The sequence below is a fragment of the Theropithecus gelada genome, chromosome 3, assembly GCF_003255815.1.
Source record: "Theropithecus gelada isolate Dixy chromosome 3, Tgel_1.0, whole genome shotgun sequence".
Taxonomy (NCBI): domain Eukaryota; kingdom Metazoa; phylum Chordata; class Mammalia; order Primates; family Cercopithecidae; genus Theropithecus; species Theropithecus gelada.
This window is the reverse complement of record NC_037670.1, coordinates 54,005,129-54,021,002: the sequence shown is the minus strand read 5'-3', so window position 1 is coordinate 54,021,002 and position 15,874 is coordinate 54,005,129. Positions and strand designations below refer to the sequence as shown.

The following is a 15,874-nucleotide window of genomic DNA, read 5'->3' as shown; positions in this document are numbered from 1 at the left end:
CCGCCTTGCTGCCCCTTCCTCTGCCTGGAACATCCTTCCCCAACTGTCCAGGCACAAGACTCAGATCTCCAAACCTCAGGCTAAGCAGGAGCCCCCCTCGGCGCAGGCGGGGCTCAAGAAACATTCTTTGAATGGAGCAGGGGGATGAATGAAAAAAACTCGTGTGGCTGAGAAAAACCTGGCAGCTGACATTAATGAGCAGTTCAGGCCTGGGGCATTTTCAGGAATGACTCAGTGTCACCCACATGGAACGTTAAGGACTCTGATCTGGAATTCCTGTTCTCTCTTCCAACAGGCTCCCCAAATACGGCAGAGATAGGTAAGTTCCGCACACGTCGAAACTTAAATGAACACCCACAAATGGCTCGATAGAGGTAGCAACGGTCAAAAGGAAACTTTTTCTGAATTTAGTTCTGAACCCAAAATACAAAACCCAAGCTTACAAGAAGGTGAGAAGGGGAGAGAAAGGTTTTGACTGAGAACAGCACACAGCCCCCAAAATCAGCTTTGTCAAGGGCCTCTGGGAACCAAACGCCTCCCTGCCGAGGCAGGATGGCCTCATGGCTGGAGGGGCTGCAGACCGCGCCTGTGCACCTAGTCCCAGACCCAAAGCCACTGGATATCCCCCTGGGACTCAGCAGGAAGAACTGAAATGTCAGGCCTTGCTGGGACCACTGAGCCGAGATGTCACTCATACACTCTGATCTCCAGCCACAGGCTGGGGAATGGCCAATCAGCTCGGAAAATCTTGTCCGAGGCCCATGAGGTGGCAGGCTTCTGGATCCTTCCTGAGGACCAATGAGGGGCACCCCCCCACCCCCCGCCACTCCACAACAAACAGTGATGGCCCAGCACGGGTGGCAGGGACCTGTTCCTGTTCCCAGCAGTTATTTTGCAAAAGATCCTAGAAAATTCATGTCTGCCAGGCGCGGTGGCTCATGCCTGAAAGCCCAGCAATTTGGGAGGCCGAGGCGGGAGGATCGCTTGAGCCCAGATGGTCGAAACTAGCCTGGGCAACATAGTGACACCCCCATCTCTACAAAAAATTTACAATCAGCCAGGTGTGGTGGTGTGCACCTGTAGTCCCAGCAACTCAGGAGGCTGAGGCAGGAGGACTGCTTGAGCCCAGGAGCTTGAGGCGACAGTGAGCTATAATTGTGCCACTGCACTCCAGCAGAACAAGACCCTGTCTCTAAAAATAAATAAATAAATGAAGTTTTAAAATTTAAAAAATTAGCTGGGCATGGCAGTGCACACCTGCAGTTCCAGCTATTCAGGAGGCTGAGGCAGGAAGATGGCTTGAGCCTAGGAGGTCGAGGCTGCAGTGAGCTATGATCACACCACTGCACTCTAGCCTGGGCAACAGAGTAAGACCCTATCTCAAAAAACAAACAAAAAACCTCACGGAGTAAAACCCACAGGAAAGGCTGTCATTCCCCAGATAATAATTTCAAGTGGAAATAATACAGGTTGGCAAAACCTGGCTCAAACACAGGGAAGAGAGGAGGGTGGTCTCTCCACCACGTTCCCCAGCACCGGACCCGGCCTGGGCTGCCGGATCCTGGTGTCATTCCAGCTGGGAAAGGTACATCGCCGCTAAGGGCTGGTAAAGTGCTCTGGGGGAAGACAGGTCCGAGGGTGCCCGGCCGAGGTGGGATGGGACACCCAGCTCCAAAGCCAGGGGCCTTGGAGCCGTCTGGGAAACTAATCAAGACATCTCGTGTCTGATGCCAAGAGTCCACGGAAACACTCCCTTAGCAATCTAAAGAAAATGCTGGGCCAGGTGTGGTGGCTCACGCCTGTAATCCCAGCACTTTGGAAGGCCGAGGAGGGTGGATCACGAGGTCAGGAGATGGAGATCATCCTGGCTAACACGGTGAAACCCTGTCTCTACTAAAAAATACAAAAAATTAGCCAGGTGTGGTGGCAGGCGCTTGCAGTCCCAGTTGCTCAGGAAGCTGAGGCAGGAGAATGGTGTGACTCTGGGAGTCGGAGTTTGCAGTGAGCTGAGATTGCGCCACTGCACTCCAGTCTGGGCAACAGAGTGAGTCTCTGTCTCCCCCCGCAAAAAAAAATGCTGAATGCCAGGCACAGTGGCTCACGCTTGTAATCCCAGCACTTTGGGGGGCTGAGCCAGGCAGATCACCTGAGGTGAGGAGTTCGAGACCAACCTGATCAACATGGAGAAATCCTGTCTCTACTAAAAATGCAAAATCAGCCGGACGTGGTGGCGCACACCTGTAATCCCAGCTACTTGGGAGGCTGAGGTAGGAGAATCACTTGAACCTGGGAGGCAGAGGTTGCGGTGGGCCGAGATTGCGCCATTGCACTCCAGCCTGGGCAACAAGAGCAAAACTCCGTCTCAAAAAAAAAAAAAAAGAATGCTGAAAATGACGGCATACACATGCACACGTTTCCTCCTGCGGGAATGAGAGAGAGCAGAAAGTTGAGGGGACCCCACTGCTCCCCGACAGGGACCCCCAGCTCAATTCTAGGAAACAGGGAATCACTCCTTCTGGGGTAAGTACCCCAGGCCTCAGTCAGGCCCCCCCAGTCCCTAGCTGCCTGGGTGTGGGACGCAGAGGTTGGACAGCGACAGCCCACAGATGTCGTGGGAATCAAATGCCTGTGCCCCCAATTGGAGGCTGAGAGTGGGAAGAAGCACAGTAAGCAGCTCACCCCTAGGCCCCGATTTTGCTTCCTTTATAGGGAGGACAATTCCCAAGTCACATTTCTGCCTCAGATGAGAGAGCTGGAGGATCCTGCATGGGGGACTCCCGGAGCTGGGCTCGTGGGGACAACCCTGTGTTGGCCCACCACGTGCAGCCTCCACCATGCCCAGGGACCGGGCCTAGAAGGCGCCTCTGGGACCACCCAGGACATGCCAGTGCAGGGAGACTGGAAAGGAATGGATGGGCTGTGGGACACACGGGTCGCTGGGTTGCGTTATCATGAGAAGTCACGCTGAGAAAGGCAAATCCAACGACAGACCTAAAGCCACCTCTGGAGCTGCCAGCTGGTGGGCTCTGTCCCCAGAGCCCAACACAAGCCTTCCCTGGGGCACAGGGCTGTGGTCCTTCCAGTCCACCCTCAATGCCCTTGGCTCTACGCTGAGGTGGAGGCCACCCCGAGAGGCCTGGGGTCAGGACCGTTATCGCTTCTGGCAGGCCCAGAGAGGGCAGTGCTCTGTCAGAAGGGACCTGATCCCTCCTGAAGCCCTAGAGACACAGATGGGACCCGCCTGGAGGGGCTGGAGGAAGGGGCTGGGACGGAGCCTTGTGGGCAGTGGAGGGGCAAGAAGGCCGCAGGGGTCTGCGATGTCCTTTATGTCCCAAGGCAGCACCTGAAGCCTCCTGGGGGAACCTCCCTGCAGAGGAGAATGCTCGGGGTCCCTGTCCCAGCCCCTGCTCCAACACCAGCCACTCTAAGAGGGTTTTTAGGACCTCGCTGTTAAACAGAACAGCCGGCCAAGGCACATCTGTGGATTGACGAAGCTTCTAACAGGTGGGACATGGTGCAAAAGAGAAGAGAAGAGGGACCCAGGGCAACCTATGGGAGCCCGGGAGGAGACGAGATGTGGTTCCCGTCCCTAGGGAGGTAACGACGCCATCTCTGTAAGACAGTGAGAGCAGCACGCAAAGCACACCTGCAGAGCAAGAACACACTCTCAAAAAATAAGAATTAAAAGAGGAGAAATACAAATCCAAGAAAGGGTGGAAGGAGAGACTGGAGAAAATCTCCCGGAAAGTAGAGACAGAAAGGAAAGGAGAGGCATGAGAGACTCAGCTCAGAGGCCTGCAGGCACAGCCAGTCCCAAAAGTGTGGACAGGAACCAGGGGTCCAGGTGAGGTGGCTCACACCTGTAATCCCGGCACTTTGGGAGGCTGAGGTAGGCAGATTACTTGAGCACAGGAGTTCAAGACCAGGCTGGGCAACGCGGCAAAACCCCATCTCTACAAAAAATACAAAAATTAGCCGGGCGTGGTGGTGCACACCTGTAGTCCCTGCTACTCGGGATGCTTAGGCAGGAGGCTCGCTTGAGCCTAGAAGTACCAGCCTGGGCAACAAAGTGAGACCTTGTCTCTTAAATAAGTAAATAAATGCAAAGTCTCTCTCCTGTGACCTTTCCCAGGAAGCGACTGGAGGATGTACTCTAGTAAAACAAAGGAACCAATCAGGAAAGAGGAAGACGTGGGAGTCAGGAAACAGCCCTCTCTCCACCACCACCTCCCAAGGGGATTCCCAGGATGATGGAGAAGATGATCCTGTGGTCAGAGGGGCCCCAGAGGAAGGCCTTCACAGTAAAGGGAGAAAAGGCCATTATTAATTCCAAGAGTGGGGGGAGTGTGACGGAAATAAGCCAAAAGTACAAGGAAGGAAATGGCTAAGTGTTATAATCACTACACAGTTCTAATACAGAAAATGCTAACGCTAGGTAAACCAAACATGGTGATGTAACTTTACTGGGATGGGGAGGGAGGAAGCTAAATCCTTAATTTCCATATAGGAAGCTCATGTGTAATATCTACCACGGAAAAACCAAGAGACAGTCACGTACAAATACGACTCAGAGACAGAAGACAGAAGGGCTCAGCTCTGGAGAGTGTCTTTTGGGGGGATTCTCACTTTCTGAAGTGTTTGCATTTTGTAAGATGCAGATAGATAGTCAGATAGATAGATAGTCTCTTCGTAATCTGAAAAAATAAATAAATAGGGAAAGAAAATTTTCAGAGGCGAATTCCTAGAACGATCTTAAAGAATGTGTTCCTTTAAGATAAATCTGACATTGTAAAATGCTGGGAAGCTATTTTTAAAAATTAACTAGTGGATCACTCCCGTAGTCACGGCTGAGGTGGGAGGATCGCTTGAGTCCAGGAGGTCGAGGCTGCAGCGAGCCGTGACCGCAGCACTGCACTCCAGCCTGGGTGGCAGAACAAGACTCTGCTTCAAAACAAAACAAAACAATAACAACAAAACAGGTCCATGCTCGTAATCTTGGCACTTTGGGAGGTCAAGGTGGGAAGACTGCTTGAGGCCAAGAGTTCAGGATCAGCCTGGGCAACAAAGCAAGACAGCATCTCAACAAAAATAAAAAATGAGCTGGGTTGTGTGTGGTGGTGGGTGCCCGTAGTCCCATCTACTCAGGAGGCTGAAGTGGGAGGATGGTTTGAGCCCGGGAGGTCGAGGTTGCAATGAGCTGTGACTGTGCCACTGCACTCCAGCCTGGGCAACAGAGTGAGAGACTCTGTCTCAAAAAACAAACAAAGAGAAACAAAATCAACCCCCCAAACTCAAATTGGAACCACCATTAAAAATAATAATTTTAAAAATAAAATTAACTTGTTTCTGAAGTGCATTTTGCCCCGGTGAGAACAGCCAGCATGGTGGCCTGAACAGGAGCTGCTCTCATGTGAGGCATAGACCTCACAGAGCTGTGTGGGTGCTTGAGTAGAGAGGCGGCCCTGCAGCTAGGCAGGTTCTGGGGTCAGCTCCACGTCTGCAGGCGCCTCCTGCTTCCTCCGAGGCTCGTGGAACCCGGGAAGGGCTGTCCTTGTGCATCACGTGCCTGCACAGAAGCTGTGCAACAGACCTACTCCACACAAGCCGCTAGGCGGGCGCTAGGGCCCTCCCTGAGATTGCAGGAAAGGCGGGGGTGGGGATGTCCTTTCAACAGATTGGGACAAACACAAGGACGTCCCCACCAAGCTTCATTCCGAACTCCAAAGTCACCCCTCGAAGGGATCTAGGCAGGAGGGAAAAATTAAAGGAAGACAGAAAGTCCCAACCTTCCCCTATGGAGGAAGCAACAGTTACTTCCCCAGAGTTCTCAGCTGGGAAAAGACGTAAGAGGGTGGGGTGGGCTAGGGAGGGGCAGCAGAGCCTACAGGGACAGGGACAGGGAGACAAGGGAAGAGGGACCCTCATTAGATTTGCAAATGCTGGCAGAGCCAGCCTGGATCAGCCACGCAGGATTCCCGCTAGGGGTGACTCACACCTTCACACCACAATCCTCCTGCAGACCTGCTGAAAACACAGGGAAGGCTGCAGCCACAAACTGGTGTTTTTTAATTATTATTTTTTTGAGACAGGGTCTTGCTCTGTTGCCCAGGTTGGAGTGCAGCGGTGACATCATAGTTTGCTGCAGCCTCCAACTGCTGGGCTCAAGTGATCCTCCTGCCTCAGCCTCCCGAGTAGCTGGGTCTATAGGCGTGAGCCACTGCACCTGGCTAATTAAAAGAAATTTTTTTTTTAGAGATAGGGTCTCACTATGTTGCCCAGACTTGTCTGGAACTCTTGGCCTCAAGCAATCCTCCTGCCTCAGCCTCCCAAAGTGCTGGGATTCCAGGCGTGAGCCACTACGCCCAGCCAACCAGAAACTTTGAAACAGATGAATCACCCTGCAGGAAGGAACCAAAGTTTGTCAGAAAAAGGAGAGTATTTCTAACGTAGATCCAATAACTCTAAACGCAAAAGACCTCTAACTTTACAAAACAACATAAACCAAGTTAGGACTGAATGTTATCTAGTAGTAAGGCAGAACTGTGTAAAGATCATGATTAAAACGGAAAGATTTCTGAAGTCAGTTGCTGCATTTCTACTGTATATTTACATACTGCTGACCTTCGCCGAATTGTACGACTTACTTTCATTTTTGATCTCCACGTTGGAGACATCAGGAAAAGCCTTAAGAGAAACAGCTCCTGAAGTACTGCCCTCACGAGCAGAAACAGTCCCTCTCTGTGCAATGTCCTTTCACTGAATTTCAGCAGTTTTCTTAAAACTCTCCCTCTAAGGAACACTTTTTAGACTGGTGTCTGTTTGGTAGAACCTCGAAAATGATTAACTACTTTAATTCTTTCATTAAATACTTCAATTCCTTCCTAAAAACACTTCTTTTTTTTTTTTTTTTTTTTTGAGATGCAGCCTCGCTCTGCCACCCAGTCTGGAGCGCAGTGGTGCGACCTTGGTTCACTGCAACCTCTGCCTCCTAGGTGCAAGCAATTCTCCCGTCTCGGCCTCCCAGGTAGCTTGGATCACACACCTGGCTAATTTTTGTATTTTTAGTAGAGACAGGGTTTCACCATGTTGACCAGGCTGGTCTCGAACTCCTGACCTCAGGTGATCTGCCTGCCTCGGCCTCCCAAAGTGCTGGGATTACAGGCCTGAGCCACCCTGCCTGGCCTGTAAAAACTCTTCTTAGCAAAAAGGAAAGAAAGGTCAAACTGCTGCTAAAGATAGCAGAATTTATTTCAAAGAGAGTTCATTCATTTTCTGGGTGGAGTACTTCAGGGCAGAAAAAAATAAATCAGAAAAGAACACACACGTACACACAAAACCACACACCCACACCCACACACCCACCCATCCTGGGAAAAGGAGCGAGGGCCTTCGAGAGCAAAGCAGGAGGAACGGAAAGGAAGGAGGGAGGGTGGGGCGGGGGGCGGGGGCAGGGGCAGCTGATCAGGGAGGCCCCCCAGGAAAAAGCCGCTCCCAAGCCACTCCCGACTCCTGGGAATGAGGGGCTCTGGGCGAGCCCGGCCTACACCAAGGCAGCCACTCCACGGCCAATGAGGACTGGCGAGGCGAACGCACACCAAATTAGGAAGGCAGGCACCGCGGGGGCGGGGCGGCACCGGGAGGGGACAGCCTTGCAGGCAGCCAGCTCTCCGGGCCTGGCCCCGCTCCCACCTCCGGATCTGTTAGGGAGCCAGCCAGAGAGGAGAGTGGGGAGGGGGCAGGGAAGGGCAGGGAGTGTTTGTAAACACGCGGGCTCCACCCTACAGCAGAAACTCAAACTGAAAAGTATCTTGGCAGGCAAAACCTCAAGGGCCTCTGAGGTTTCTAAACACTCAATTGAATTCCACGGTGCTAAGATAAACGGATGTAAACAGAGAGGCTTTTATTGTAACAATGGAAAGCCAAAAAGCCAGACAGCCAGTCCCTAACTTACTACTTTCTCCGCACAGAATTCCCCCTAACAGGAATCCGGTCTTTGCACAGGGCGGTTTCAAAGAACAGGACTGGGCAGAAGGAGGGGAACGGGGTGGCCCCCCACCTTCCCGGCTCCCGCAGCAAGATGAGGGCGGGTGCAGGCCCAGGGAGCTGCTCGCATCGCCCATGGGGACTGGCGGTCACAGGAGGCCGCCACCCAGCTTCTCAGAACAGCTCCAGCCGCAAGAGCTTCAGGTGCTCAGTACGAAATTTCTTCACTCCCAGCTATAAAAAAGAACGAAATCTTGGCCTGGGCAGCAACGCGAGGGAGCTGGAGGCCCTTGTCCCAAGTGAACTCACTCAGAAACAATACCGCACAGCGCCTGTTCTTGCTTATAAGCAGGGGCTGAATGCTGGGTACCCAGGAAGAGGAAGATGGAAACAAGAAACTGGGACTCCAAAGTGGGGAGGCGGGAGAGGGCGAGGGGTGAAAGATGACCTAGGGGGTACGCGTTCACCCTTTGGGTAATAGGCACCCTAGAAGCCCAATCCCCAACAGTATGTAATATACCCATGTCACAGACATGCATATGTACCCCCTGAAGCTAAGATAAACAGTATTTTCTCTGCCCTAGTTTAAAAAACAGGTATCGCTCATTAACTCCTTTGCAAACCACGACCTCTCTTGTCATACAAATGCGACTTTAATGTGCAAATCTGGATTAACACTGGGAAATAGTTTTATTTTTTTAAGCCCCCTCCCAGAGCAAACCAAAACATTTTTCTTTCTTTCAATATGGTGAAACTCCGTCTCCACTAAAAATACAAAAAAAAATTAGCTGGGCTTGGTGGCGTGTGCCTGTAATCCCACCTACTCTCGAGGCTGAGGCAGGGGAATTGCTTGAACCAGGGAGGTGGAGGTTGCAGTGAGCCGAGATCACACCACTGCACTCCAGCCTAGGTGACAGAGCCTAGGTGACAGAGCAAGACTCCGTCTCAAAAAATAAAATAAAAATAAAATAAAATAAAGCTTCTCTTTAGCTGGATTACAACCTGCTGATTAATAACCCACTGCCTAGCCTTTCCCCAGGAGCCCCGGATCGCTGCCTGGCCTGCTTCTCTCTGGACCTGAGGCCTTTGCTGCCCACCCCAAAAGCAGCAGGAGCAGCCTCTTCTGGGGTGAGCTCCCAGCAGCACAAGAGCTGGTCTTGGCCACCGTTTCTACAGTGCCTTTAAGGTGGTATTAGGTAAAGACTTAAGGATATATGCGGTGCTCAACTGCTTCCTTCAGATACAATTCCCGTAACATTCAATTCACCATTTATTCATTTACTTAGAGATGGAGTCTCGCTCTGTCGCCCAGGCTGCAGGGCAGTCGTGCAATCTCAGCTCACTGCAACCTCTGCCTCCTGGGTTCAAGCCATTCTCCTGCCTCTGCCTCCCAAGTAGCTGGGATTACAGGCGTGTGGCACCATGCCCAGCTGATTTTTGTATTTTTAGTAGAGACGGGGTTTCACCATGTTGCTCAGGTGGTCTCGAACTCCTGGCCTCAAGTGATCTGCCCGCCTTGGCCTCCCACAGTGCTGGGATTACAGGTGTGAGCCACCGCACCCAGTCAAGTCACCCTTTAAAGTGACTTTTAGGATATTCACAAAATTGAGTAACTATCATCACTGTCTACTTCCAGAACATTCTCTCATAAAGCTGTATGAACTAAACAAAATACTGCATGTGCACTGCTCAGCACAGGGCCACGCGGGCACACACCAGGCTTTCAGTCACTTAGGATTCACCATCATCATCATCCCAGAGGGTCATGACGTCACAGCACTGGCTCCGCAGGCGGGAACCAGGCCCGGGAAGGTGGGGGCTGAAGTGACCGCAAAGAGTCACACATGCGACCATGCCCGGCCTGAGCCCAGGGCCTCGCCTTTCCGCAGCAGCACTGTCCCTGAACTTCTCTCTCCATGAGAGACTCGCCCACCCACTGGCTCTGGAAAAAAGGAGGCCGACTCCAGGTAACTCAAATGGAGATGATTCCCACCTTGTAACTTGTAGAAGGCCACTGGTAACTTGTCAGCAAAGCAGGGTAGAGGAGCTGTGCCCCTGATGGCTCTGTTCCAAGAGAAGCCAGTGTGTAATTCTAACTGTGGACCCTGAAAAGGTGCAGGCCACGTATGGGCTGGTTGTGTTGACTCACACCTGTAACCCCAGCACTTTGGGAGGTGGAGGAGGGAGGATCTCTTGAGCCCAGGGGTTCCAGACCAGCTTGGGCAACATAGCAAGACCCTGTCTGTACAAAAGATAAGAAAATTAGCTGGGTGTGGTGGTGCATGCCTGTGCTCCCAGCGACTTGGGAGGCTGAGGTGGGGGGATCGCTCGAGCTCAGGAGCTGCAGGCTGCAGCAAACTATGATTGCGCCACTGCACTCCAGCCTGGGAGACAGAGTGAGACGCTGTCTCTGAAAAACAAACAACAGCCCTCTCTTCTCCTACAGCTGCAAGGGGAAAAAAAGAAAAAAGAAAGCAAAGGTGCAGCCAGGGCTCAGCAGAGTGTGCAGGTCAGCAGGGAGGAACTGACGTGGCTGGCCCAGGATTGCCACAGCACTCGCTCCAACAGACCAGCATGCCCAGAATGTGCCTCACAGATGTCCCTGAGGGCCCCTGAGCCCCTTTCAGGGTATAGGTAAAGTCAACACCATGTTCATAACAGCCCTAAGATTCGATCTGCTTTTTCCACTGGGGTGACCTTTGCTGGTGACGCACGAGCGATGCGGAAACTGCTGGTGCTGCGGAGGAGTCACAGCTCCGGCACCAAACCGTGCGCGGCCACACGTCTTCAGGGCCACAGAGGTGGAGTTGGGAGAGAGAAAAGCCAGCCATGTTTAGGAAATGTCCGCGATGAAGAGGTAAATCATTAAAGAACGTATGAACCCTCCAGCCTCAAGCACACGTCTGTTTTTGCATCCTTGTATGACAGGACCAGGGCCAGGGCTGTGTGCCACACATCCAGGCTGCCGCCTGAGGTTCGTGTGTAACTCAGTCCAGGGCTCACTGGCACTCCCTACACAGAGCTCTGTTTACACTTTTCACCCTGCAACCCCTACTCAGGAGTTTATCATTGTATAACACACCAGAGATGAGGAAGTTTGAAGAACTTCTTCAAAATCTAGATTAATTTCTAAAAGGTCATAGAGAATTTTCACAAATGAAGCTTCAAGAAACAAAGTTCACCAAATCCTGGTGGACAAATATTACTTTAAAACATTTTCAGCCAGGCGCGGTGGCTCACGCCTGTAATCCCAGCACTTTGGGAGGCCAAGGCAGGCAGATCATTTGAGGTCGGGAGTTCAAGACTAGCATGGCCAACATCGTGAAACCCTGTCTCTACTAAAAATACAAAAAAATTAGCCAGGCGTGGTAGCAGGCACCTGTCATCCCAGCTACTTGGGAGGCTGGGGCAGGAGAATGGCTTGAACCTGGGAGGTGGAGGTTACAGTGAGCCGAGATCGCGCCACTGCACTCCAGCCTGGGTGACAGAGCGAAAACTGTCTCAAAACAAACAAACAAAAACACCATTTCTAATGTCCTTTAAAAAAAACAAAACAAACAAAAGACAACAAAAAAAACCTGTGCTTGCTTTAACAAGCCCTAATATGTAAAACTTCCAGTGGGAAAAGTGATGACCAGGCAGTGATTCTTCCCTTTGTAAGAGAATTCACAGAGATTTCAGCCAGGTCCCAGATGCACATACACCACTTTCTGTGTTTCCATACACGTGCAATTTTCCAGAGAGATTTGGACCCCAGTGCTGCATGCGACAGGCATGCTCGCACCATCTCCCTCTCTCCTGGGGGCCCAAGGGCAGGCTGGGGGGCTGCTTACCTGATGGTGCCAGTCGGGGAGGGGACGGGGCTGACCATGCTCCGGAGGTCCGGCTCCGGGATGTGGATCTTCAGAGGGGAGATCTGTGGGTACAGTGGCCGGAGCGGGGAGGCCGGGGCCTCTTCTTTGTGGTAGAGCGACGTGAACTGGATCTTGATGGCCGTGCTGGGAAACCGGAACGTACACCTGCAACGGGAGGAGGAGCAGGTGTGAGGTGCAGGAGGAGACTCCAGAAGACGCCAACATCCAGGGAAGGTGCATGTCCACGTGTCAACATAACCAGACCCTAACTCTCAAACCTGGGCCCCAGAGAGCAGTTTCAATGCTTTTATGAAGACCTTTAGGAACTGAGACTTAGGCTTATTTCGACGTCAGTTGTCTTTCTATTTTTTATTTTATTTTATTTTTTGAGAGGGAGTCTTGCTCTGTCACCCAGGCTGGAGTGCAGTGGCGTGATCTCAGCTCACCGCAACCTCGGTCTCCCAGGTTCAAGCAATTCTCCTGTCTCAGCCTCCTGAGTAGCTGGGATTATGAGCACCCGCCACCACACCTGGCTAAGTTTTTGCATTTTTAGTAGAGACGGGGTTTCACCATGTTGGTCAGGCTGGTCTTGAACTCCTGACCTCAGGTGATCCGCCTGCCTCGGCCTCCCAAAGTGCTGGGATTACAGGCAAGAGCCACTGTGCCCGGCCGTCAGTTGTCTTTCACTGTGCGTGAGACAGAAGAGATATAAATATCCCCAGACAAGTGCCGCTCATGCCATCTCCCACGCAGGCTCCAGACAGACACGGCTATTTCCTGTCTGCCAGGGCAACTGCCGTGGCACCCAGGTGGGATCTGCCACCTCTCAAAGGAGATAGTGGAAGACTGAAACGGCACGGCAGCCACCTATGCAGACATTTTCAAGATGATTCTCTGCCACTGCCTAGAAGATCTGACAGCAGGAGCAATTCCAACCCTGCTCGGGCAGGCGGGAGTTGCAGAGCGCGTGCATTATCCACCCAGAGCTTTATCCACCCAGAGCTTAACGGACCGGCTTCACCAACAGTTCCGGGCTTAAAACCATGAGCCTCGGTTTTTCTACTGGAGACAACCAAATGCAAACAAAGCCAGCCGCAAGCCTCAGAGTCAACACCAGGGTGCCGTGAACAGCATCCAAGGTTCACCTGGCTTGAAGAAACTGCCACCGTTTACAAAGCTGAGCATTACTGATCTGGCTGCCCTTTCAATTTCTAAACTGATGAGGCAGCAACTATCAACTTGCTAACTGCAGGACTCAGTTAAAAACAAAACAAAACAAAAACAAAAACAAAAGCAATGTAAAGCAGCAGCCTGCCCACACGGAGATAAGCAACGCTGGCCGCCTGCGCAGCTGTTTGGAAAAGGCTCTCCTTTAAAAATGTGGGAGGGGGGTTAGAAAGAATGTAGAGAAGCCACCGGTGATAATGCACTTTTCAGAGTTCCAGAAGGCATTCAGAACAGGCGAAGTGACTCAACACTTGAGAGACACTAAGGTCTCTTGTAGTGGAACCTGCATGAAGTCTCCAAGCACCAGACTGCTGGGTCTATGCCTGACTACATCTGCGGCAGTGTTTAAACAGTAAATCTACCTAAAACCTTGCCTGGACGTGCGCAAACACCCCTCTTTCATTTGAAAGCCCCTTTGCTCTTCGTCAAAGCGTTTTTGAAAGATAGGACTGAGGAGCGGGTCAGAGGGTGACGAAGGGTGCCTGGCTGTCGGCAGGGGGTCCTCTTGCGTCAGTCTTCTTCCCAGGGACCCGCTTCAAAGGAAGTGACTCAGCATTACAAATGTGCAGCTCCTCCCATAGCTCTGCTAGCCAGGCTGCCCACATCGAAGAGAGAAAATCAGGCACTTAAACTGGCTCAACTGGGCCAGTCCTGATTCTCCCCGAGATACTGGGCAGAGAAGGCTGGGCCTCCCCAAGGAGGCCGGACCGCATCGTTCAGCACCAGGCACCATCGGGCCTGTGGGCACCAGGTTTCTATTTCCAAACACAAAAGGGACTCTGAGACTGTTTCCAGGATGAGATGCTGTCTGGGAGGCATGGCCCAGCGAGTGAATCTTGGGGAATAAGGGTGGGTGGTCAGGCACCCCCAAGGTTCAGAAGGGCAGCCCGAGGCCATTTGAAAATACTCCGCAATTTTGTCCTCTTAAGTCACATTGAGAGGAACGTCTGATGTCCTTTACACTTTCTTCAGTCCAGCCCAATGGAGATTTCCTGCATCAGTATTTTGACTAGAAAGGTCCATCACCCATTTTCTTTCTTTTTTCTCTCTTTTTTTTGAAGAGAGTCTTGCTCTGTCATCTAGGCTGGAATACAATGGCGCAATCTCGGCTCACTGCAACCTCCACCTCCTGGGTTCAAGGAATTCTCCTGTCTCAGCCTCCCGAGTAGGATTATACTCGTGCCACCACACCCAGCTAATTTTGTATTTTTAGTAGAGACAGGGTTTCACCATGTTGGCCAGGCTGATCTCGAACTCCTGACCTCATATGACCCACCCACCTCGGCTTCCCAAAGTGCTGGGATTATAGGCATGAGCCACCGTGCCTGGCCGCATCACCATTTTCTTTTTTTTGTTTTTCTTTTTGAGGCGGAGTTTGATTCTTGTTGCCCAGACTGCAGTGCAATGGCGCAATCTCAGCTCACCGCAACCTCCGCCTCCTGGATTCAATCGATTCTCCTGCCTCAGCCTCCCAAGTAGCTGGGACCACAGGTATGCGCCACCACGCCTGGCTAATTTTGTATTTTTAGTAGAGGCAGGGTTTCTCCATGTTGGTTAGGCTTGTCTGGAAGTCCCGACCTCAGGTGATCCTCCTACCCTGGCCTCCTAAAATGCTGGGATTACAGGCGTGAGCCACCCTGCCTGGCCTCGCATCACCCATTTTCTAAGATGCTCTATGAAGCCCAAGGGCTCTTCAGTTCTGGGGGCTGTTAGTTTTTGTGGGTCCCAGAGCCGCTGTCTACCCAAGCTGGTGTCTGAGGATGGGCCGGGTGTCCCTGACCCAGGGAAGCAAGGAAAGAGGTTTGAGGCCAGCATCTGGCTGAGGGTCCAGGCAGGGGAGCTAAGGTGAGCTCCACCCGTGAACGACAGTGCTGAATGAACAGTGTCTGTGTGTGTATCTACACGTGCACGCACACACACATGCATACACGCACACACGCACGCACGCACATACGGACGTCCACGCACACACGCGTGCACGCACACACACATGCACGCATATAAGCACATGCACACACACACGCACATGCACGCACACGTGTACATGCACACACACACGCACACATGCAGATACACACACAGACGTACCCCTGTTCCACCAGCACTGGACACGATGGCAGTCATGATGCCAAATGTTTAAAGATGGTTTCTATGGCCCTTGCCATTTGTCTCTTTTTTCCAATTCCCTCAATTCCCTGAACCACTGCAAATCAATGAAACAAAGCATGTTCTCCGACTTGTCAGAAGGGCACAGTTGAGACCTCTGACTTTGTGTCATGAAAGTCCCTATGTTAATATGGGATCGGATCACACTGGAGCTATCAAGGCCAAAGAGAAAGAAGATGTGGCTTCCGGCCCATGACTGAGGTCACAAGAAGAAGGGGATCCTGGAGATCGGGGTTTGGATAAGAAGACATGAAGAGTGCTCGCTTCGGCAGCACATGTACTAAAAATTGGAAGACATGAAGAAGTGCTTTTTGGTAAGACATTTGCACATGCACACGCGCAAACACACCACACATGCATGCACACACGCACGCACACACAGAAGAGGAGCTGGGTCCCCCTCTGGACTGGGACCTGAAAGCCAGCTACAAGCAGAGCCCATCTGACCTTGGGCTAAATCACTCCCCAACTCCGGGGGGTGGAAAGGCCTTTCGAGGCTTCACTTCTCCCCTTCAAAGAGCAAACTGTGGCAGGAATGAGAGGTGTAAGGTGTGGGGATTCGCGACAAAGGTGAACGCCACCAAAAGACAAAACTGGTTTAGAACCACTCGACCTAACCTCTCTGCACTTCCGTGATCTTTGCT

General features: G+C 52.0%; 1 protein-coding gene across 1 annotated transcript in view; it reads right to left on the bottom strand.

The window, feature by feature from the left end:
• The window catches only part of FOXK1 (forkhead box K1), a 92,767-nt gene that overhangs the window by 15,986 nt on the left and 60,907 nt on the right, over positions 1–15,874 (bottom strand). The window contains exon 3 of the mRNA XM_025380653.1: positions 11,817–12,002. Within this exon, the coding sequence (XP_025236438.1) occupies positions 11,817–12,002 (186 nt within the window). The remainder of the gene's footprint in view (positions 1–11,816; positions 12,003–15,874) is intronic.